Here is a 24,530-nt window from a genome sequence, read left to right as displayed (position 1 = left end):
CTTGGGCCTTTCAGGCCTAGAGGTTTAAAATAATAAATATGTGGATAAGTTAAATAGTGTGAAGGGAAATGGGTTGGGCTTTGGTGTGGGTTGTATGGACGCTGAGGATTTGAAGGGCAAAACAAAAGTGGCTAGGCCAGGTTTGGGTAAATGCCTGAAATGGTTGTGCTGGGTTAAGGGCCGCACCGATATTTCATATTTATAGAAAATATTGGTCATAGTTTCTTCTTCTTCCATGCAAGAGCCGAATCTTGCTCCGATGGTTCTAGATCTAGTGTAGAAAAAAGTTTGATGGTCACTGGGGACTCTTCTAGTGGTTTGTTGGACTTGAATCTATTGACGGAAGTGGAACATGGTGAGATTGTTGAACGAATCGTCGACTGTGAAATGTCGAATGGAGGGGAGCTCATTCCGATTGTTTCTCTGAATCCATTGGTCAATGGTGTTCATTTGTTGGATCTGATTCCTAGGTTGTTAAAGTAGATTTTTTCAGTTGAGGAGATTCGGCAACTAGAGCTGGATGAAGATGTTTCTAGAGTTTTGCAGTTGGTTAATTCACCTGAAGATGTCTTGGTGAGTCTAATATTTAGATGGAGTTATTTGAGGAAGATTCTGTTGAGGGAGAGGTGGGTAGTACAACTCCTTTATGCACTCTTCTGCCTCAATCTACAACCATATTAGCTTCGGATTGGGTTTAAAAAAAGTGAAGGAATTATAGGCATGCCTTGGGATATCTTCTAAAGGTTATGAAAAGAAATTTAGGGCTCTTCTTGTTACAATTGAAGCTGGTTGGTCTAGGACTTTGAAGTTAGCTACAAAGAAGGATAGGGAGCTAAAAAGATTAAAATGCTCTATTAATTATGATAATAAGGAGGGAAGTGTGGGGAGGGACAAATTGGAAGTGAGGGCATATCATTCCTCACATGATGACTAAAATCCTCTCTTGGAATACAAGGGGGATCAATGACATTAATAAGCATCTTCGAATTAGGTCTCTCCTTCGTAATTGGAAAATTGATGCCATTTGTCTTCAAGAAACGAAGTTGAGTTTTATTGATAGAAGTATTATCCATAGTTTGTGGGGATGTTCTTTTCTGGGTTGGACTTATTTAGCTTCTTTGGGAGCTTTAGAAGGAGTTTTGTTGATGTGGGATAAGAGAGTGGTGGAGTCAGTTGAAGGAATGCATTGAGAATTTTTCTGGGGCATGTTCTTTTAATAATATTGAGGATGGGTGGAAGTGGGCTCTTGCAAGAGTTTATGGGACAAATTTGGCTAGGGATATAAGTTTCTTGTGGGAGGAATTGTTGGGTTTGTATTATTTGTGGGATTTGCCTCTGTGTATGTGTAGAGACTCCAACATAATTTGGTTTCCTAGTGAGCAAGTGGGAGTATCTAGTTTGTCTTCGGCTATGGAAGACTTTTCAGTTAATTTTTGACTTGTATCTTTTGGATCTTCCCCTGGTTGGGGGAGTATTTACTTGGTCCAATAGTAAGGTTGGTCAAGACTGGATAGATTTCTTGTCTCTCCATCTTGGGAGACTCATTACCCAAAGTTATGTTAGAAAAGATGCCTCATGTTTGTTTAGATCGCTTCCCTATCTTGCTCGATTGTGGTGATATACATGGGGGTCTACTCTATTTTAAGTTTGAAAACATGTGACTTGAAGCTAATGGGTTTGTTGATAGGGTGAGGAGCTGGTGGACTTCTTATCAGTTCACGGGAACTCCTAGTTTCACACTGGTAAGTAAACTTAAAGCCTTGAAGGTTGATTTAAAAGTGAAGTTTTTGGAAATATTGATTTGCAAAAAAAAAAAGAAAAAAAAAATCTCTTTTGGAGGAATTGCATATTTTGAAGGTTGGGGAGGAGAATGAAGTTATGAATGAGAAGTCTTTGTCAAGAAAGAAAGAAGTGGTGTTCGAGCTTGATAGGGTATGTAACGTCCGTCCTTGTTGTGGGTCTTTTAGAAAATGATTTTAAGAAAATAGACGAGAATTACGGTTCCTTTGAAAATTTTCTTTCCTTTCGTGCCAGGATACAAAAGACTCTATGTAAATAAAACTTGCTTTCTTAATTAAAAAGTTATAGCAGAAAACATTACATTTTATAATTAAAGTCTCTCGTACAAAATAGTATGCCTAGGCTTACGTGCTTTTCCCCTTAGGCTGTGCTCATTCTGACACATCATGCTCATTTTGCTCCTGAGAGGACACACATTAAAACTAAAATGAATCAATGACTCGTAAGCATTATTTCATACAGTTAAAATATAATAACATAGGTTTTCAGTCATGCATTCATTACTCCATACATATTATACAGAGACATTCAATTCGTTGTAAAATGTTGCAAGGTGGGGTTTTTCTTTAAAGAGGGTTTTCTTTCGTAAAACACTAAATGATCTTTTCATGCATACATGTATTCTTTCTTAACATGCACACTTTCTTTCTTATCGCTTTTGGTCGTTGCACACTGTTGCGCCCTGTGTGCTAGGGTTAGCGGTCTTTTGGACCTGATTTTGCCCGTGGTCGCGGTTTGGGAATCCATTCCGTTAGAGTGCAGCACTGGGTGCACTATCTGTACTACTTACCCGGCATTGCAATCTGCCTAGTCCAGTCCTTTGGGACCTTTTCTTTCCATTCATGTGGTCGTTACGTATTTTCATACATTAAACATTCAGTCCATTCATTCATTCCATTACAGTTCTTTATAGTGCAATCCTTCACAGTTCTTTCATTCCTTTCTATTAGTTCATTCATTCATTTCAGCCCTTTCAGTCCTTACAATTCTTATAGTCCTTTAGTCATTTCATTCATAAAAGTCATTTTAAAAGCATGGGACATTTTAAAACACTTTCTTCGGGCCAAGACCACTCCTTTCATTTCATGAAGATACATACAATACATACCACGTATAATATCTATCCATATGCATACACTTACGTACTTTGGGTGTGTGAAAAGGGGCTGCCAAGGAAGGCCATTACGTACATATACTTAAAACTTATACTTAGCAGTCTTTCTTAAAATAGTGCTTGGTGTCAGTTCGTAAAGTATCTTAAATAAAAGCATTTCGTTTTCATTTTCTTATCTTTTAGAAAACTCTAGAAGAGTATGAACGCAATACTTACCTGGGCTTCATGCCATACTCATTCCATGTAGTCCTTTCGTGTGCGTGTCAGATGGTAACCTGCATACACATAACCTCACGTCATTCTCTATCTAATGCATAAGTAATTGTACTATAAATAGAACTACGCTTCACTTAGAACAATCTTCGTCCATCCCTGGGCTCTTACGTGCCATTTACTATGCTAAAACCTTCGGAGTCATTCATTCATTCATTTACTATTAGTTCATTCATTCATTTCAGCCCTTTCAGTCCTTACAATTCTTATAGTCCTTTAGTCATTTCATTCATAAAAGTCATTTTAAAAGCATGGGACATTTTAAAACACTTTCTTCGGGCCAAGACCACTCCTTTCATTTCATGAAGATACATACAATACGTACCGCGTATAATATCTATCCATATGCATACACTTACGTACTTTGGGTGTGTGAAAAGGGGCTGCCAAGGAAGGCCATTACGTACATATACTTAAAACTTATACTTAGCAGTCTTTCTTAAAATAGTGCTTGGTGTCAGTTCGTAAAGTATCTTAAATAAAAGCATTTCGTTTTCATTTTCTTATCTTTTAGAAAACTCTAGAAGAGTATGAACGCAATACTTACCTGGGCTTCATGCCATACTCATTCCATGTAGTCCTTTCGTGTGCGTGTCAGATGGTAACCTGCATACACATAACCTCACGTCATTCTCTATCTAATGCATAAGTAATTGTACTATAAATAGAACTACGCTTCACTTAGAACAATCTTCGTCCATCCCTGGGCTCTTACGTGCCATTTACTATGCTAAAACCTTCGGAGTCTTATCCCTTAAAGTGAACTTCTATAATTCACCTTAGGGTTAAGACACTAAGACTTTCGTCTTATTCTTCTATCAACCACATGTCGACACATGACTCAAACTGACTAAGTCACGCATCTCAATCTTAGACAACTTACTCATTACTACCTTCATGTATCCTAACCCATACTCAATCCTTATTCCCATCCATACAGGCCACATGATTTTAAGCCAACTTTGAGGCTTAAACATCGTGCAACCATGCTGAGGATAGATTACCCAATACATATGGTAAACCTGTCTGGCACACGTGTCTCACCAGAGGCACATGTACCTTACCCCTTTTTCACCTAAGATCAACTTATAGTTCAATGAACGTCCGCTTGTATAAACAAGCTCCATACTCCGACACCAATTTCTATTCAAACCTAGTCGGTGGGACTTTTCCTACTTCTCGGCCCTGTACAAGTTCATTTCGACACTTGACAAGACAGAACTGCATCCACAATTACACCTTTGTCACATTACGTAGCTCAAGACTAATCCCGAGTTACGTCACGACACCCGTCATGCTTTCGTTGTACTACTTTGATACCTTTTTGTCACTTCAAACATACTCTCAGCCATAAGTCAACCACAAGGTGACACCCATCACCTCGGACCACAGGCCACATCACAACTATGTCTAGACACTGTTACATAGTTCCCGACGCTATACAACACACTCTACGCTCCTCAACTATAGGTCCAAGCTTTCATGACACACCTTTTAGTGTATCACGACACTGTATACAGTACACTTCACGTGAACTCTCTTCCACTCACTACGCCACGCATCACTACGATGTATGCCACACGGTGCATCGCCGCACTACATGGAGTACACTCCACGTGCACTCCCTTCACACACCACCCCGAATCACAACTACGGCATACACCTCACACCCATACCTCACAGCACAGTCCACAACACCACACAGTTATGCCCAACACTTCGTTACACAACCATACTTGACTTCACAACTATGCAATGAACTCCACAATATCAATAGCACAGTCCACAACTTATTAACTAACATATATCATAAACAACGAAAGATAGAGGGTTATACTATCAATAGGATAACCCATGCGTTGCTGTTACCCATCACGGTCAAAGACGTCAAAAAAGTCATACGTGACGGTTAAATTGTGTACGGTGGCGGTTAGCCACGTAAAGTGGCCGTTTGAGCTTGGGAATAGCTAAGCATGGTCTTGAAAAGGCTCAAGGTGGCCTCATGGTGGTCTGGGTGGCGGAGCACTGTAGATCTTGCAGTGAACAGTGCACCTGAGAGAGAGTGAGGGTGCGTGGGGTTGAATGGAGGGGCTGGAAGTTATGGCCAGGTATAGAGGAGCTTGAGGGAGGTTTGGCAAAGCTGTGGTGGCTGGTCTGTGTCTCGCGGGGGCGGATCTGGCTGTGAGTGGTGTAAGCCGTGCATGAGAGAGTGGGGGAGAGTGAAAGAAGTGGAGACTTCGGTTGGGCATAAGAATTACTAGGGAAGGTCCTAGTGGTCAAGGGAGGCCATTGGTGGTGGTATGGTGGCATGGGTAGCAGTACATGGTGGAGAAGCCCTCTGTGTGTGTGTGTGTAGTGACCCGATGAAGAGAGAGGGAGGTAGGGGGAAAGAAGACGATGGAGATAGAGCCCATAGAGTGGGGATGCTGGTGGAGGAGCTCGGTGGCCAAACTGGCTGTGTACGGCAGTGCTAGAAGGAGAAAAACTCATTCGGTTGAAGGGAAGAGGAGAGAGGGTGGGTTTCCGGTGGGAGTCACCACCAGTAGGGAGGGAAGCTACCGGAGGTGGCTGTGACTAGTGGTGGCTAACGGTGGAGGTGGCTAGAGGAAGGAAGCCGCACTGTGAAAAGAGAGGGAGAATGCACGAGAGAGAGAGAGAGAGAGAGAGAGAGAGAGAGAGAGAGAGAGAGAGAGAGAGAGAGAGAGAGAGAGAGAGAGAGAGAGAGAGAGAGAGAGAGAGAGAGAGAGAGAGAAGTGAGGAGAAAAATAGAGGGGTTTGGGTATTTAATCCAAGCCCTTCATTTTAGGATCTACAAAACGATCTAACGGTGAGTTTAAATATTGATTTGAAAATGTGTAAGCATTTTATTTAAAACACTGAGGGGAATTAAGATAGAATATTATTTTATACACTAAAGTTTATAAAATAATATTCCTTCATCATTAATTAAAATAATAAAGTCTCATTAATTATTTGGAGAGGATAAAATCATTTAAATTAATTTAGAGTTTTCAACATAAATTTAAATCTCGTAATATTTTTAAATGACTAAAATATTTAATTTAAATAATTTTAGACAATTATAATATTTTTGAGCTCTTCAAAAATATTATAATTGGGTTATTTAAAAAAAAGGTTAGTCTAATAACGCTGGAAATATCACATATAAATATTTTCAGAATATTTAAAATATTCACAAACTTTAAAATATCGAACTTGCTTTAAAATCTGCTTGGTATCTTTTAAAACACGTCATCGAGACTCGACATATAAAATGAGGCTCGTAATTGTAGAAGAAATAAGGAGCGGGTTATTACAGGGTATTATGAAGCAAAAATCGAGGGTCCTTTGGTTAAAAAGAAGGGGACAAGGGCACTAAATTTTTTCACAGAATGGCTAACTCACATAAACGTAGTAATGCTACTAAGTTACTTCATTCTAAATATTCTGTCTTTTCAGCCCCTAATGAGATTTAGGATCGCATTATGTAGTTTTATAAAGCTCTCCTTACCGAGACAGAAGGTTGGAGACCTAATCTTGATGGATTGATTTTTTATTCTTTGGATTCTTGTACAACAAAGTGGTTGGAGAGACCATTTGAGGATAATTAGGTTTATCAGGTGGTATGTGGAATGAATAAAGACAAAGCTCCTGGCCCAAATGATTTTTTTATGGCTTTTTTCTCAAGTGTGTTGGGACATTGTGAAAGAAGATGTTATGCGGGTTTAAGGAATTTTCTTCTTTTCACAAGTTCGAGAAGTCTCTTAATGACACTTTTATTGCCCTCATTCCCAAGATATCCAGGGCCTTAGAGTTGAAGCATTTTCGCCCCATAAGTCTTATAAATGGAATTTATAAGATAATTTTTAGGGTGCAAGCAAATCGTATGAGTACGATGATGGATTATTTCTAAGCCTAAAAATGCTTTTGTTCAGGGTCAGCAAATACTTGATTCTGTGCTGATTGTTAATGAATGCTTAAATAGACAGTTGAGAGGAGCTTTTTGAGAGTTCTTTGCAAGCTCGATATAGAAAAGGCGACGATCATGTGAATTGAGATTTCCTTTCTAGATGCTTAGGAGATGTGGTTTCAAGGATAGGTGGTGTGAGTGGATTAGATATTGTGTTTCTACTACACAGTATTCAGTGTTAGTCAATGAAAATCCTTGTGGTTTTTGTCAGAGCTCGAGAGGCTTGAGACAGGGGGATCTGTTATCTCCTTTTCTCTTTGTTATCATCATGGAGGCTTTAAGCTGTATGGTGGAGGCTGTTGTAAGGGGGGTTTTCTCTTCAGTTTTATGGTGGGAAATGCTAATAATGAAATTGTCGCAATTTCTCATTTCCTTTTTGCATATGACACTTTAATCTTTTGTTATGCTGATCGTGGACAGATTCAAGCCTTAAGGGCTGTATTATTATGTTTTGAATATGTTTCAGGCCTTAAGGTGAATTTGGGAAAGTCGGAGATGGTTCCGGTGGCGGATGTGCAGAATATCAACTATTTGGCAGATCTTTTGGGCTGTAATGTCACTTCTCTTCCTTTGAAATATCTTAGTTTTCTGTTGGGAGCATCTTTCAAGACTAAGAATATTTGGGATGGGATGGTTGAGAAGATTAAGAAAGAATTGGCTAGATGGAAGTGGCTATACTTATCAAAAAGGGGTAGAATTACTCTAATCAAAAGTGTCATTTTCAACCTTTTGACTTATTTTCTTTCTTTATTCCTATTGCCTATACTAGTGGCAAACCAGCTTGAGAAGTTATTTCATTCATTCTTGTGGGGTGGAGTGCGAGAGGAGAATAAATTTCATCTTGTGAGCTAGAATAGAGTTTGTTGTCCTATTGTAAATGGAGGTTTGGGGGTTCAAAATTTGAGTAATTTTAATAAGGCAAAGTGGCTGTGGAGGTATCAAATGGAAGGGGAATCGATATGGATGGTGATTATTGATTGGAAATATGGGAGTATTTTTTTTTTTTTTTTTTTGGGAGGGGGTTGGGGGGGATTTTTTCAAACATGTTAATTTTGTTGTTGGAGAGGGCTCAAGGACACGCTTTTTGTTTGATGTTTAGTGTGAAAAGCGTGCTCTTTTTAGTATGTTTATGGCTATTTTTTGAATGGTAGCTAATCAACATGCATCCATTTCAGACTTGTTGATCCGTTCTAATGGAGCTTTACAGTGGGTTGTTTGTTTTATTCGAGTTGTCCATGATTGGGAACTTGATGAGGCTGTGGATTTTTATACTTTCTTGTATTCTCTAGGTCTTTGAGTTAATGAGAGGGACAGAATGTTATGGAAGCACACAGAGTAAAATCTTTTCAATTTGGTCATATTATAAGGTAATGACTATTTAGCATTGCATTTATTTTCTGTGGAAGCTTATTTGGAGGTCATACATGCTGTCCAAAGTTGCTTTTTTTATTTGGACAACATCCCTTGGGAACATTTTGACGATCAATAACTTGAGGAAGCATGGCTTCGTTGTTATGGACTGATGAATTAGTGGATCATTTACTTCTACATTGTGAGTTGGCTAAGGCTTTATGGGATGGTGTTTTTTGTATAGCTGGGCTGGCTTGGGTAATGCCTATGAAAGTAGTGGATTTACTTATGTATAGGAATGGGCTTCATAGTTGTCCTCAAGTAGCTGCTGCGTGGAAGATGATTCCTTTGTCTTATGTGGTGTATTTAGTGGAAAGGGAATGAATGGTGCGTTAACAATAAGGAGCATACTATAGAGGAAATCCGGAGATTTTTTGTATTCTCTTTACTTCAATGGTTTTCTAGTATTGTGCTTACTGGAGAGCCTGCTTTTGAATTTTTGTTTTCATTTTCTGCTTCTAGAATGTAATTAGGTGTTTTTTTTTTTTTTTTGTATACTTCCTATGTAGATGGGATTCATCCATTTCATTCAATAAATAAAAGTGTCTTTCTTATAAAATAAAATTAAAAAATGAATGCAATAATGGCAAATTTGTTGAGCTACAATGGCTATGATCATGAGCTCGTAGAAGTAAAGGACAACATGGAACTGAAGAAGTAATATGGTAGCTGATTATTTTGCCAAAGGAGCCCGTAATTTGTGTATGGATCTCCGTGCTCATAGTCTTCTTCCTAGAAGGCTTAAAGGTTTGTTGCGCCTTGACAAATGCTCCTTACCTTATCTGCAGTTGAGGGATGTTTAGTGCGTGCATATTGTTTAAACTTAAAAGTTGTATTTTGCTTGGTTTTGGTTTAAGAATATGCATGTTGAGATTGGTTTTATTATTTATTTATTTAATTTAATGTATAGGTTGTTTTTATTTTACTGGATTTAGATGCTTGGGATGGTTTTTCTTGAATATTTGTAAATCTCACGTGTCATATTTGTTACCACGGTATTCATCTGCCATGAGTGAAGACGATCAATCAAATTGAGGTACCGCCATCAATCAAAAAAAAAAAGAAGAAGAAGAACTAAAGAAGTTTTTGGCAAGGGCAACCAGTTAGTCTATCATCACGATGGAGGACATTAATCGCTCACTTGATCTTACCAATTAGAGGAAGAAGCGGGAGAGAAATCTATAGATATATGCAAGTGAAATTGGCAAGGAAGAGGACAGCAGCAGCAAAGTCACTCTTTCAGGATTGTTGAATTTCATTGATGGACTGCAGTCTGCTTGTGGCGGAGAGAGGCTGATTATATTTACGCCTAAATCCTAATTATGTGGAGAAGCATATTGAGCTCTTACTGCAATTTTGAGGCGGTCAAGGTGTTTGCAAAGAATTACCAGGATCTTGAAACTGCATCCGTTTTTTGATTCGGAGGATACAGAGGTTGAAACTGAATGAAGAAACAACCTTACCTCCTCCCCTATAATCTCAATGAAACTGAACTGGGGACTTTGTGACACTTGAAATCAATTGATCTCCGAAGTATCTCTTCCAAAACCTTATCCTCCAAAACAAACTTGCATTTAAGGATTTGTTTGGCCAAGGCTCACCTATTCAGGAGATTCTACCGCTGAAAAGAGCACTGTTTATGGTATAGAGAAATTTAGTTTGGAATTTGACATGCTTGAAACGATGAAGTGGCAAGCAGCAACCAAAGATAATGGAACAGTTCAAAGGTAGTTGTCTAATGTGACTCGTAGGTTAAAGTGGGAAAATTCCCAGTGGATGATGCAGAGAAATGTCTACCAAACTTTATGTAGGCTTTCAAGGAAGAAGCAACAAAGAAGACAAGGCGAAGAATTTCAGGGAAAGTGCCAAGGCAGTGGGGTTACTCTCACTCTCTTGTAAAAGTCATGAATCTATTTTCATGCAAAAACTCCATGCACACCCCTGATACATTCCAGCCAAAAAGTAGCACCAGCAGTTTTACGTGGTCTACAGATAATTCATCAAACATGAGAACAAAACAATTTTGAGGAACAAAAAACGAAAAAGAAAGAAACGACACAGAAATAGAGATACAAGTTAGTTATCTTTTGAGGGAGGATGGTTCCACTACAATAAAACACAACAGTTTCTAACCTGATTGCTTTATCAACAGGACCCAACCAACCCAAGTGCTCCACAGGCAGAGCGTTGTCACCAGCATCAACTACAAGGCTCCAACATATATCTAATAGGCCAAATTTTTAAGTTACAAGATTTTAGTTAAAGAGATTATTGTACATTTGATTGGATGAACTACCCGAACAATTTCCTGATTCATCTGTCGTAGGTTTCTTTGAATCTAGAAGTACTAAAAAAATAATTACCTAATCTATGTAACTCTCGGCATCACATTGCTTCCCGCAGCATATCACCCACCAAGGTAGCTGCTTAAATTACACCATAGAAGAATTCTGACAGTAACTTCCTCCATGGGCTCATCACAAAATTTATGAACTTGACTATCGTACACAGCTCCCCCGGGCAAAAAAAAAAAACCCCAAGCTTTCCAGCAGGGGAAAGTTTTAGAAGTCATCTGTATCTTCATCATTTATTACCGTGTTTGGACCATCATCAAAACCGGAACCAGGAGCAAGCTCATTTAGGTCAAGAAAACGTCTTTTCAGCACACCCTCATTTTCATCATGGCCGGGGCTATTTGATTTCTCAGGTGGCTGCTTTTCCTCTTTCTCTACTGCCTCAGAATAAGCTTCAACAGGCTGAGCAACTTTCATTTCCTGGTCATTATCATTGCCATCAGATCCCTGACTTTCCATTGAATAATCCCCATTTTCACTCGCATCTGAGTGTGCATCTGATACATTTGACTTCTCAGGTTTCATAGACTCTGTTTCTGATTCTGACAGGCCATACTGTCGGTAGTTAATACGATTTCTAGTGGCCCTCTTACTGCGTCTTAGACCCGACTGGAGCTCATCAACAGACCTTAGTTTCGTTTCCCTCCTAGTACGACCTGGAAGTTTTCTAAATTTTCGGGGCTCATCACTGTCCTCACTACTTGGGGAATCATCTTCGTCTTCGTCTTCTTCTTCTTCCTCTTCTTCAGCATTATCTTCGTCCCAATGATACTCCTCATCTCCTTCAGAACTACTTGAATCCTTCCTCCTCTCTTTACGCTTCCTCAGATATTCATCATCATAAACAGCTTCCCCAACTATATCTTCATCACTATCATAATCTGCCTCATTATCTGAAACTGCTTCAACAAACTCTTTCACTGAATACCTTTGAGGTCTTTGTCTCCGCCGATTGCTACATTTAAATACAGATTCCTCAATGCAGGGAAGTTAACATATAAAACATCCTGAGGGGGAGTAGAATTTAATAATAAAACGCAAGAGAATATATTCAGAAAAATTAAATAATAACAATGACAAACCTTCGATCCAATGGGTCTGTTTTATGCTCGTCCTGGGCATCATCAAAATCAGGTGATGTGGGGGATGGCGCACTGAAATTGACATGTGGAGAAGCATGTGAAGGGCTGCTCCATTTACCGTTTGTAGAAGCCTCAGGTTTCACAACCATTTCACTTCTGTGTAGAGGGTCTGGGGATGGCTGTTTCCGTCTGAAACAAAAGAATGAGTATATCAGTTGAGAGCTCCTTGTATTGGCATGCAGATATAAACTAATGTGAGAGTGAGAGAGTGGTGGGGGAGAGAGAGAAAAGGGGGGGGGGGGGGGGGGGTTGAGGGGGAAGGATGGAGACAGGGAAGGAGAGATTAAAGCAAGAACACCATTGGTCTCAATAATTAATTCCATACTTAGTTATCTTGATAGCCTCATTTATGGATCGGTCATAATCATCTGCAAAACCATGAAAAACAATCAGATTTGATATGTCCATAATATTAACATAGCATCAGGTAGTATAAAAACATTTGTCCACCATGACATGGTAACAAAGCAGCAGCGCTCCCAGATTTTAACTTCAGATTAACTTATGTGAAGAAATATTTCATTAAGATATATCGATAGCATATGAACAGAATATAGCATCCTGAATAAGCCATATGACACTCCCAAGGCATGTGCAAGGAAGGTAGTCCCAACCAAATAAAAGAGAAAAAAAGAAGAAAGAATATTTTACAAAAGTAAACTTCATTAAGATGGGTGCACAATGTTGTGGAAGATAGAGATATCAATGATTAAGCAGAGAATTTGGCTCAAGATAAAGTTGGTTGGGGAAAAAAAAAGACCCCTAAGTCAAAGGTTTTGTTAAATTGAGTTGCAGATTAACTCCTAGGCAGCTCGAGTGGTAGGGGCCTTGGGCTTGGTGGTAAGCTCCCTCTAGGTCTAAGCTTTGAATCCTCGTGTGAAAACAATTTTAAGGGGGGGCCTTCAGACTGGAAGAATTTCCCTTTGAATTACTCAAGTTGCACTTACAGAAAACTCTTTGCCGAGGGCCTGTGCAAACCAGGGATTAGTCGGAACTTTGTTCATGGACACCCAATGTCAATAAAAAAAATTGAGTTCCATATAGGAAGTACTTACGACACCAAGATTAGATACTGTATTTTGGCTAGAGGAAGTTCAATAATTCTATATTATTAGATACATCCAGCATATGGTATGTTCATTAAGAGACCAATTAAGCAAAGAATGCCTGGATAATAATACATCCAGCATATGGTATGTTCATTAAGAGACCAATTAAGCAAAGAATGCCTGGATTGAAAAAAGCATTGCGTCTGCTAAAAATTATGGAAGGTATCATGATTTGCCCGCAAAAGAAATACTGGTGGTTAGAGAACAAACACATTAAAATTAAACAAAAAAAAGGTGAGAACAAGTTGTTCTCACCAAATGTGTAGGTGACTGGTTTTCTGTCACGAAGGGAGCGCCCTGGAGCAAGCCCATCCACACTCAAGAAATTATCTAGAAGAAGTGCTTGTCTGTGTTGCTTTTTCAGCAACCTCTCTTTCCTCTGCAAATGAAAATTAATTGCCACTTTTCAGATAGATTCTTTCCATGGAAACAGCAAAGATTAAATCAACTCGTTCATTACAGTAAAGTACCAACATATAGCTTCGAGTACCTTATGATCCTTCTCAATCTCAGGAAGCATATCTATCTTCAGCCTTTTTCCTAGTGATGCCTCTGTTCTATTCTTACTTGAGAAAAGCTTTTCCTACAATGTATGGACAAGTTTCCTATGAGCTGCAGCCGAGAAAATCTTGGAATTCAATTTCCATAAATTTGGCAAAAACAAATTCAAAATTTGCCCGAGTCTTATAACAGAGCTACCACACAAGAATAATCACAATCATCAGTAGTGCGTAACAAAATATTCTCCATTTCAAAGGCTTTATTTGACAGGCTTAAATCTTACTCAACTTTTTAAGTACATTTTTAAATAGGCACTTAATCTAATAAAAAGCATAACATTCATCAGCAATTCCAACAAATAGATCCTAAACACACTTAAAATGAATTTATAGTTCTCCAAATGGTAATATAGTTTCTAACTGAAAATAACCAACTCAACACATTAGTCAACATAATCAAGCCTCAATGCCAATGTATCAGCACTGACCACATAAATCTCCTCTAGAAACCTAATAGCAGTTGGTTCTAGCTCTGCTACAACTCTGATTCTCCAACTGATTAATCATTTGTGCCAAAACAAAGATCCCAAATTCGAGATATGGAATGGGCACAATATTTATACACACTAGGAAAAAAATGGTTAAGCCTTGCATACAATCTGCAATAGAAATGAGCGCATACATAAAGAGGAGGAGGTAAATGAAAATTACAACTAAATGATCAGGAAGAAATTGTACCACCAAAATTGATTACTATGACACCCATGAACAAAAGTTTTTGGCACACAATGTACATGGATTGTTCACAAGGAAAGAGGATGTCCTGGATAGTCAAATCATCAACCAGGTCTTTCGGGTTCATGATTTCACACATTTACCGAGTTTGAATTTTCAGCCTCTCAGTCATGATTACTTGAATTTTTGGGATGTATTTTGACATGTAGCTCATATACCTCTATCCCTTTGAAGGACAGTTACAATTGTTCTATATATGAAACGATATCCTTCATTAACCTCCCCAAAAAGAAAATTGCAGTAAAACCCCGAATGCCCACTACAAGCCTCTGTCAACTAAAAACTTTCAGTTTTTATTATTGTGTTAAATTTTCATGGGGTTTTTTTGAAGTTCGAAATTCCACTTGAAATGACTAAATGGAGTATAGAGAATTGGAAATGCTTATTCATAAAACTGATTATAAGTAAAATATGAGCTACAGGAACGAGGAGACTGATGAAATGACTCAAGTGTTAAACATGATTATTGTAACACAATTAGTAAGATCTTCGGATGTAGAAGTGAAATCCCAATGTTATATAGGCTGGGAAAAAAATCCTTGACATACAAGTGACCTATATCAAAAGAGCAACCTAAATCATGATCATCTAACTTAAGAAATCTTAGCAAACCAAACTTTGCAATTGTATCGCATTGCCAAGAAAGAAAAGAAACCGAAAGACAAAAAGAGGGGGAAAAAAAAAATCATCTTAGCAACATGCGACAAAATACACTGCCAGGAGATTTATGAGGAATTCATTCCTCCAATATGCTGCAATTTCAAAACAGATGACAGTAAATCGTAATTAACTGATAACTCTGACACTGCATAATGAACTTATCCACACCAAAGTCTTTCAGGAAAAGCGACCACAACTTATTTCCCACTTCATATCCAACTCTTCTAGTCAAAAGAGCATAATGACACATCTTGCCAGGACCCTGAATTGTATAAACCTTCGAGTACCCCACCTTATATTGCTAATAATATTTCCTATATCACCCTCCTCCAGCAGCTGATTTTCTCTCTCAAAAAGCTCTGTATCCCTTAACTGACATTATCTGATAGGTTGAATCGCCGAAAAACCAACACTTCACAGTCATTACTGATATTCTTGCCACTAAAGCAGAAATCCAAAATGTATATAGTTAAAAGGTGAATCAACCAGTAAATGAGTTTTTGAAATAAAAACCTTCCCATTGGTAAATAAGAATTTATGTCATCAAATATATTTTTCAGCTTCTTTCCATTGGAAGTTCCAATGTAGACTTTTTTTCATATGTAACACAATCTTATTAAGAAACAGAGAGAGACACAACCCAAGTACACGGTTCATACAAGAAAAAACACCCAACCAAGAAGAAGAGGGAAAGAGACATAAAATCAATAGAATAGCCATGATCATTCTAAGCTGACATTCAGAGAGAGTTTTGACCAATTTGGATCTCAGTTTATCAACCATCTTCTTGCAAGCTTCAAAATTCCAAGCCTCACATTCATTCCACACACACTACATGAGGCATAACGAGGCCAGCCGTCAAGCTTTCACACTGCAATGAGCACCATTCTTACTTCTCCAGCATGTCAACAGCTCTACCGCCCTTATGGGGCATCACCCAATCAACACAACAACAACAAAAAAAAAAAAAAAAATGGAATATCAAGGCCTATACTTTACTAACAACTTCATAAGGCAGCAACAAATGATAAATTGATTCTCCACTTTTATAGCACATGCCCATCAATACCAATACAAAACTAAGATTCTCCTTAAGTTATCCATAGTAAGGATGTTCCCCAGTGCAACAGTCTACACAGAATGCCATCCTCAATGAAATTTTGTTCTGCCAAAAATGAGAGAGAGGAAGTTAAAGGGCTACCTACAAGGCACTTTCTTTTTTTGGGAGAGATATACCACACCTATCATTTCCACCTCCTCTCAACCTAGTAGAATACAAAAGGTTAAAGAATGAGGAAAACGACTCCAAAAAAACAGGTAAATTCAGCGTAAATGATGGAAATGAGCCAGGATAGACTCGCAGAAGATAAACATATCATTGGAAAAGACAAGGAGTGACAACTCAACTAAACTTCTATAACTTACCAAAAATCCAGATAGAAGACCTCTATTCAACATTCAACAGTAACAATCTAGCTTTTCTAGAACTTGAACCTCCTCTCCTTTCAAATATTCTAGTTGTTTTCATACAGAAATTATTATGCCCAGCTTGCTTGTCACTGCATAGACCTTCAATGTATCAAGCTGTGGGAGTTTCTATAACATTTGCAACAGCTATTAATCTGAAATTCCTCATGCTTGTCATTTTTGTACCATTACCTGCTGGTAACAGTGACTAGATTTCCAGTTTGCCCTTGGGATGGACAAGCAATGATCTATTGCCCATATATGGGCACTTCCCTGAGCCCCTGTCCACTGCGGCACTGCCGCCTGCAGAAAGCTTCTAATGAATCAATCAACCACACAACACTGATCATGCCCAACATCAAACAACTAAGTCCATCCTCCTCTCCGTGGTACAAACCTCAGAAATTTCATCCCCAACGGCAAACTCAAATAGTTCATTTCAATAATAACCTGGCTCAGTAAACCCATCGCAAAGCTCATATTTCCATGAAAAGCAAACTCAGTTCACAAAATCTACGGTAAAATAATAACCAGCACGAAAAATGAAGAGTGATTGCACTGGCATGAATCACGAGGTAAATGAGAGAGAGAGAGAGAGAGAGAGAGAGAGAGAGAGAGAGAGAGAGAGAGTTTAAATAAAATGCTGCCTTTGGCTGTTATAAACAACCAGGAATCAAATTAGGTTGGTAAATTTGATAAATATTTTTTTTATAAGTAAATTTGATAAATATTTGAGACAACATAATTACAACCGCCAAAAAAAAAAATATGAGACTACCATCAAAGAATGAAAAATGTTTGGTCTACACAAATCTTACACAAGGAAGTTTATACACTAACGTGGTTTAATGTGATCATAAGATTGTAAAGTTCTTTACATTATAAAGTAGATCTAATATATTACATTAAACCACGTCAGTGGATAAACTTGTGTAAGATTTGTAGGGGTGTTAAACTTCCTTATGTAAGACTTTTAGGGGTTTAATCGGTCTGGTCCAGTGGGTCTTGGAGGAGGATTTTGGACCAGGTGTCCGAGAATAAAGTCCTGACTAATCCTAGGGGTGCACAAGCTCTTGGCAAGGAATTTCCAGCAAGTGCACCTCGAGTAACTCAAGGGGAAGTTCCCCCAGTCTAATGGCCCCTAGAAATTATTAGCACCCAATAGGATTCAAACCTTAGACCTGGATGGAGCATACCAAGACCAAGGCCTTTGACATTTGAGCCAACCCCTAATGGTTAAAATAAATTAATAATGTTAATAATATGTGTACTGTCAATAATTAATAGTTAATATCGTATCTTAAAATTCTTAACCTTTAATATTTTATATAATTTTAGCATAAATAATTAGGTTAGAAGAAAATAACATAATTACTTATAATTAGTTAGGAGAAAATAACATAATTACTTATAATTACTTAGAAGAAAATCACATAATTATTTGTTTTCAACTTATATTTCTTTAAAAAATTATAAAATGCAATATAAAAATGCTTGAAAAATTTATATAGTAAATTCAGTCGATCTGGTCTGGTCCAAGGTGAAAACACCCCACCCCGAGACTAGACCGAAAACCAAAATTTTCTACTTTCATGGACCGAGACCAACCGATTCCTTAATTGGTCCAGACCAAAATTCTTACACACCTAAAGAGTTGCGTGTAGACCTAACACTTTTCTTAAAAAAAAAATACGAAACTACCATTAAAGAACAAGACAATAGAAAGTCCTGTGTTTGCAATAGATGAACATATAGATCTTCTTCATGCAATTTACTCAATTCACAAAGGGAAAAAAGGTATTGAAACAGAATCATTCAAATTTTAATAGTATATTTCAGTTTTTGATCAGTAAAAGTAGTATACTTCTTGTGTACTTGGACTATGCCTATTCATGATAATAAAATTCTTGTTAATTCTATATAAAAAATTATTAAAAGAGAGAGAGAGAGATCAGCAAAAGTAGATTTCAGTTGAATATGGTTGATTGGGTTTCATTTTTTGCAATGAAGTAGACAATTACGACAATGCTCCCACACCCCACAAGAAGAAAAAAAAAAGAATTCCAATTACCAGAAAACCAACATGTCAAATATTGGATCATTAAGAAAAAGTTGAAAATGAAATTTTATCTATTTAATATTTCAGAACAAATTTTGAAATGCATGCATATGGATAGACCATTTACTAACTTACAGAAACATCTTGAAATTCATCTAAATTGGTTGCCACTGTTTCCCACAGGTACGATGCATTAGAAAGAACCTGGGAACCCTTTGTCTTTGCTTTCTTCACCTCAGCTTTCCTTATCTCCCGATATAAACGATGGCCAATTATAGGATCATCTTCATACCTGCACCAACCAATTAACAAACTGATTATACCCTACTACAAAAACAATGCAGAATACACAAAAACCTTCTGCCAAGAGTAACAAAATTTCTACTCAAATGAAATACTGGGTTTATCTTCATATGCAATGTAAGAATACAAAAAGAATAATCAAAGATATGCATGATATTTTTTTCTTGCATATAAAACTTAATGGTTAGGAATTATGAGAAGATTAACCATATTACCAGTAAAAAATTCCGTGTGAATCACCCCCCGTACGTTCTTTACGAAATGCTGAAAGTTGAACACCATGTTTAAGCGAGTTGTCAATATAGTTCCGGATATCTTCTTGCTGCAAAAAGTCACTCAGACTCAATGCTAACACTAGTGGTACAAAAGAAACATTCAAAGTACTGACATTTCAATTTTTAAGGAAACAGCAATTATGATAATTTTTACATACAGAAAAATGGTTTTGATGACTTGGACCATTTTGCATTATTAGAAAAAAATTTATGAAAAGATTAATGTACTAGCTAAACAGAGTTTTCCATATAAATCAGTTTTGATGACTTGGACCATTTTGCATTATTACAAAAAAACTTATGAAAAGATTAATGTACTAGCTAAACAGTTTTCCATATAAATCAGTCCAACAACAGATGAATCAGGAACTCCTAATAATGCGTGAAAGGACATAGATTTGACATAACCCTTCACACTTACAAATACAGATTTGGGGTTGAGTGAAATAAACATCAATAGAAGAGGCACATACTATCAAGAGCATTCAAATACATCCATTACTATGCTACCTCAACACGAATGTCACAGAGTGCTTTCAAGATGACCACACGAAGCCCAGGATCAAGCGTTTTATATACTTCGACCTCCACTCTGACAAATGAGCATGATTTGAAACATTAGAAACATAGAAAACTCAATCTAAAGAAACCCAGAGATGCATGGTTACTCACCCATGAGAAGCAACAATGGGTAATTCCCCATCTGCAACCTACAATTAGATACCAAGCCCAAGTTAGTTTTCACAACCAAAAAAAATACAATCAGGCCATAATAATGCCAGTCAACAATAAAATAAGTACAATGATCTAGTTACCCAATGCCACCAGTCTCTCAATTTTCTACATAAAACGGTGACCCAGGTGTCTCGTGTAAGTGCCATTCGCGTAACAGGAGGAATCGCCTAAAAGAGATATAATTGAAAAGAGATGAGCAAAGACAATTGCAGTAGCAAGTGATTATAACTAACAAAATCGAAATTTTCCAGCAGGATGGTCTTTAACAGGGCCGTGTTAAATCATAGCTACCAGGGGAATTTATCTGCATTGGTGACAATTTTGAAAAACAAGCAATCCCAATTTGGGGAGCAAACGGAAGAAACTTTAACATTTGAGAAGTATAACAATCATGAGACAAGGCAATGCAAAATCAATAAAATACAAGAAGATAAAAACTTGGCCATTATTTTGAATTTTTCTCCCAATTACTTTGACTGTCACCACCAACTACCTGTAAGGTATTGTGCTCAATAGCTTCATCTCTGCATTACAAGCATAATTATGATTGCAAGATGGTTTCTTTTTCTTTTTCTTGATTGGTCATAAGCATGTAATGGTTTCTTTTCTCCCAAATTACCAAAATGATGGAAAAAGAAGATCTCATCCAAAATAAATCCAAGAACAAAAGTGATGATCTTCCAAGTGATTCAAAGCTCAAACACATTACTCAAGATGGCGCAGGCAGCATTGCAACAGAAGAAAAACCAGGTCTGTTACTGTTGTTGTACACTTCCTTTCTCAAACTAGCACATAAAATTGTATAAACCAAGATAGTCAACTTAAGATGAACTATCAATATCAATTTGTAATTGTTATCCAGAAGCCTTAAAAGGTATAGTGGGTTTTAGATGATCGCATAAAGAAAACCACTACAAAATTTAATGAGCTTCCAAACAAAAGGCAAATTGCATATTAAACTCTTCTCTTTTGTTCAGTTCCTCCTTTTCAGTCACCAATTCACAAATCCAGCAGCACCCAATAAAGAATTCGCAAAGACAGTCCAAAATAGAAATAGCAGCTTTAATTTTCTTATAGCTGCCTTATTTTTTAGCATGTCTCTTTGCAGCCAAACTTATAGTTAGTTAAAGTTCTGAGACCATCCCATCAAAGGTAGAGGAATCAAATGAGAAACTTCCCTTCAGAAAGTAGCAAGTCCCTTAGCTCTCAAATATCTCTTCCCAAGCACACAAGAAATTTATAAGTCAACACAATCTTGATAGTATATAGAGTAATCAGGTTCATCTAAAGTTGGTTTTGAGTCATAACCCAAACAAGAACCCAATTGTATTAGGTAATGTCAAGTTTTACAACCTACTTCCACTACAACTACCTTCTTAATTACCCATGAATACCTTACCCATATGAAAAACAAACCCATGAATACCTGGATCGCCATCAATCACTACTGTTCTTATCCCAAACGTATGACGTATTGAGCCAAAACCTCAAACTCTCTACTCTTAATGAACCATACAATTAAAACCAGTCGTTTTTTTGTGACCATACAATAAGAAGAATAGATCATAAAGTTGAAATATATCGATATCCTCTACACATCCTATTAAGAATCTTTCTTCCAACATGCTTAACTTCTTCTCAGAAAACTCAAGCATGAAATCCAAAACTAATTTGCACTTAAGAAATGTTTGGCCAGAATCACTGATTCAGGAGATCCTTTGGATTAATAGCGCACAGTTTATCTCCAAGAAAAGAATGACATTGGTTTGGTCTGATCATAATCAATAAGAAGCAGCAGACAACCAAGAAACTGGAGCAAGCGCGATTTGAGATTAAAAATAAAATAAAAGAGAAAAGACTCGTCTAATTTTAGGCCTTACCGTTTACTTATCAAAAAAAATTTTAGGCCTACCGTTTTACAAGCAGGAACTATCCAATTTTGTGACAAAAGTTGCAGATGAAAAGAACCTCCACGGTGCATATTACAGAATCTTTCTATGATGCAATTAGGAGTAAACTTGAGTCGCATTAAAAACAGTTAACCCCATTCCCACCCAATGCCGTTAAGTTTAAACACAGCATGTTCAAACTCCAAGAAACTGGAGCAAGCGCGATTTGAGATTAAAAATAAAATAAAAGAGAAAAGACTCGCCTAATTTTAGGCCCTACCATTTACTTATCAAAAAAAATTTTAGGCCTACGGTTTTACAAGCAGGAACTATCCAATTTTGTGACAAAAGTTGCAGACGAAAAGAACCTCCACGGTGCATATTACAGAATCTTTCTACGATGCAATTAGGAGTAAACTTGAGTCGCATTAAAAACAGTTAACCCCATTCCCACCCAATGCCGTTAAGTTTAAATACAGCATGTTCAAACTCAAATACATAACTAAGTTTGAGGAACTAAGCATAACCACAATGTGCAAGAACCTTGGAAACAGAAGCCAAGTGATATGCACATTTATACAAAGAAAAAGCCCCCCCCCCCCCCCCCCCCCCCCCCCCCCCCCCCCCCCCCCCCGCCCCCCCCAAAAAAAAAAAAAAAGAAGAAATGAGAAACAGTTTTGAAGAAGTGCAAACATGAAAAAAAAAAAAAGAAAAAACAGAAAAAAAGCACACACACACACAATCCAACGAACTTCATGCTCCAAAACCAAGTACCAACCTTCAATAACGGCATATGAATGTCACTCAACGTATCATTCGGTGTAATCAATGCAGTCTCGAACTCCTCGGCAGAGAACTCCAACGAGATATTCAGTAGAGGCCTAAATACCTAAAACACAAAAGAAGAAAAAGGCAAAAAAATCATATAAACCCTAAAGCACCAAAACACAAAAAATAAAATGGCTTTTCAACAAAGATCGAAGCTTCATAAGCTCACATGCAAGAAATTAAGTACGGAAGCCAACTCCCACATCGACCGGATAGTCCAACGTGGCAATTGAGACGGCGGGGGCGGCCCCACTAGCTGCGTGACGATCTTGCTGCATTGCTCCTTCTGCTGCGGCGGCTCATCGTGCCGCTGCTCCTTCTTCTTTGGCTTAGCCGCCGGCGCGGAGGCCGCCGCAGCGTGGAGCCTAGCAGCGGCTCGAATAGTGCACGCCCGTGACGGCCGGTTACTCCTATTAACAGGAGGCGTAGGAGTGGTGGCGGCGTTGTCGTTCTGGGCTATTGGCGCGTCATTACGGGAATTGTGGTTGGGGGTGTGATTTTCCGGTGAGGAGGATCGGTCGTTGGGAATCAGAGAAGGGGAGGGCTCTCGGGACATGGTTGTGGGGGAGATCAGGCAGGTTCGGAGGAGTTACAGTGAGATTACAAGTAGAGGATCACGGGTTTGCATTCATTAGGGGCAAAAAGAGAAGGGTTTCTTGTTGTTTTCGACAAGGAATGGCAGAAGCAAAGAAGAGAGAGATAGACAAGGAGGAGATGGGAGTGCCGAAGGTCCAAACCATCATTCAAATAGGTTTAAGTATGTCTTACCTATGTGTCCGTCTGCGTTTGCTCATATCCCTGTAAATAGGAAACCGAGGAAGAGGCGAAAATGGAGAGAGAGACAGAGAGACAGAGACAGAGAGTACAGGAAGAACCAAGAAAGGTGTGCAATATTTGGTTCAAACACTGTAAAAATTGGGACTACCTTTTCTTTCTATTTTCCAGAGATGCAAAGAAATTTGTGTTGTATTTCCTTTCATATGGTTTTATGCTTATTTATGGGGAGAATCTTGAGATCAAATGATTTTCTTAAAAAATGATGATTATTTATTGATGGTTGACAAATTGTGAGTGATATTAATTATTGATGAAATTGTGAAATTTAAAAAAAAATAAGTTATAATCATCATTTTCATATCATACACTATATATAAAGTTTTAATTTTTTTATTTTTTTATTTTACTAAATAAGTGGTGTACGTATCATCATGAATAGAATAAATTAATTAGTTTAGAAAGAGTAAAACTAAAAAAAAAAATTAAAAAAAATATAGTATGTGATACATGAAAATGATGAATAGTAAAACTCAAATTTTAATATCTATGTTAGTTGATATTATGCTCATCAAGAGGATAGAAAATATTGTGTGTTTGAGAAAGAAGTTGGAAAAAAAAAAATTACTCTATTGTAGATAACTATAGATGAATTTCATTTTTTGCCAAACATGCTTAATCAATAATCGGTAATCCTATGCATTTATTAAGTATTGTGTCTTATAAAAAATATATTTTTTTTAAACAAACATCAATATCTTGTATTCATTCATCATCAGTAATTACATTTTTGTCTTTCAGTACATAAAACTAGATACCTTCAAGACCTTCTTCAATCCATATTCTTTCCTCATTTACAGTAAAAGAAACTTTTGCAAGAAAATGAGCTACACAGTTACTTTCGCTATATGAATGTATAACCTTCCAACTAATCCTATTTCTCGGCACCTCTTTAATATCTTCAACTATCTGACCATGCCATTCCCAGTTTAAATTAGGATTATTTACTGCCCTTACCACATTTAAAGTATCCCCCTTCAAAGATCACTTTTGTCATATTCAATTCTGCACAT

At 37.5% G+C, this 24,530-nt stretch overlaps 1 protein-coding gene across 1 annotated transcript; it reads right to left on the bottom strand.

The window, feature by feature from the left end:
- Positions 1 to 10,631: 10,631 nt before the first annotated feature.
- Positions 10,632 to 23,647, bottom strand: LOC122289700 (DDT domain-containing protein DDR4-like). Its single transcript, XM_043096915.1, has 12 exons — positions 22,853 to 23,647; positions 22,634 to 22,744; positions 20,047 to 20,133; positions 19,904 to 19,941; positions 19,742 to 19,823; positions 19,172 to 19,278; positions 18,789 to 18,945; positions 13,663 to 13,755; positions 13,428 to 13,551; positions 12,389 to 12,431; positions 12,004 to 12,192; positions 10,632 to 11,876 (listed from the first exon to the last, which is right to left on the bottom strand). The coding sequence occupies exons 1-12, from the start codon at positions 23,237 to 23,239 to the stop codon at positions 11,129 to 11,131; spliced, it is 2,166 nt and encodes a 721-aa protein (XP_042952849.1). The 5' UTR covers positions 23,240 to 23,647; the 3' UTR covers positions 10,632 to 11,128.
- Positions 23,648 to 24,530: the final 883 nt, after the last annotated feature.

Source organism: Carya illinoinensis, chromosome 12 (genome assembly GCF_018687715.1).
Source record: "Carya illinoinensis cultivar Pawnee chromosome 12, C.illinoinensisPawnee_v1, whole genome shotgun sequence".
Taxonomy (NCBI): Eukaryota; Viridiplantae; Streptophyta; class Magnoliopsida; order Fagales; family Juglandaceae; genus Carya; species Carya illinoinensis.
Note: the sequence above shows the minus strand (reverse complement) of the source record. Positions and strands in the feature narration are given on the sequence as shown.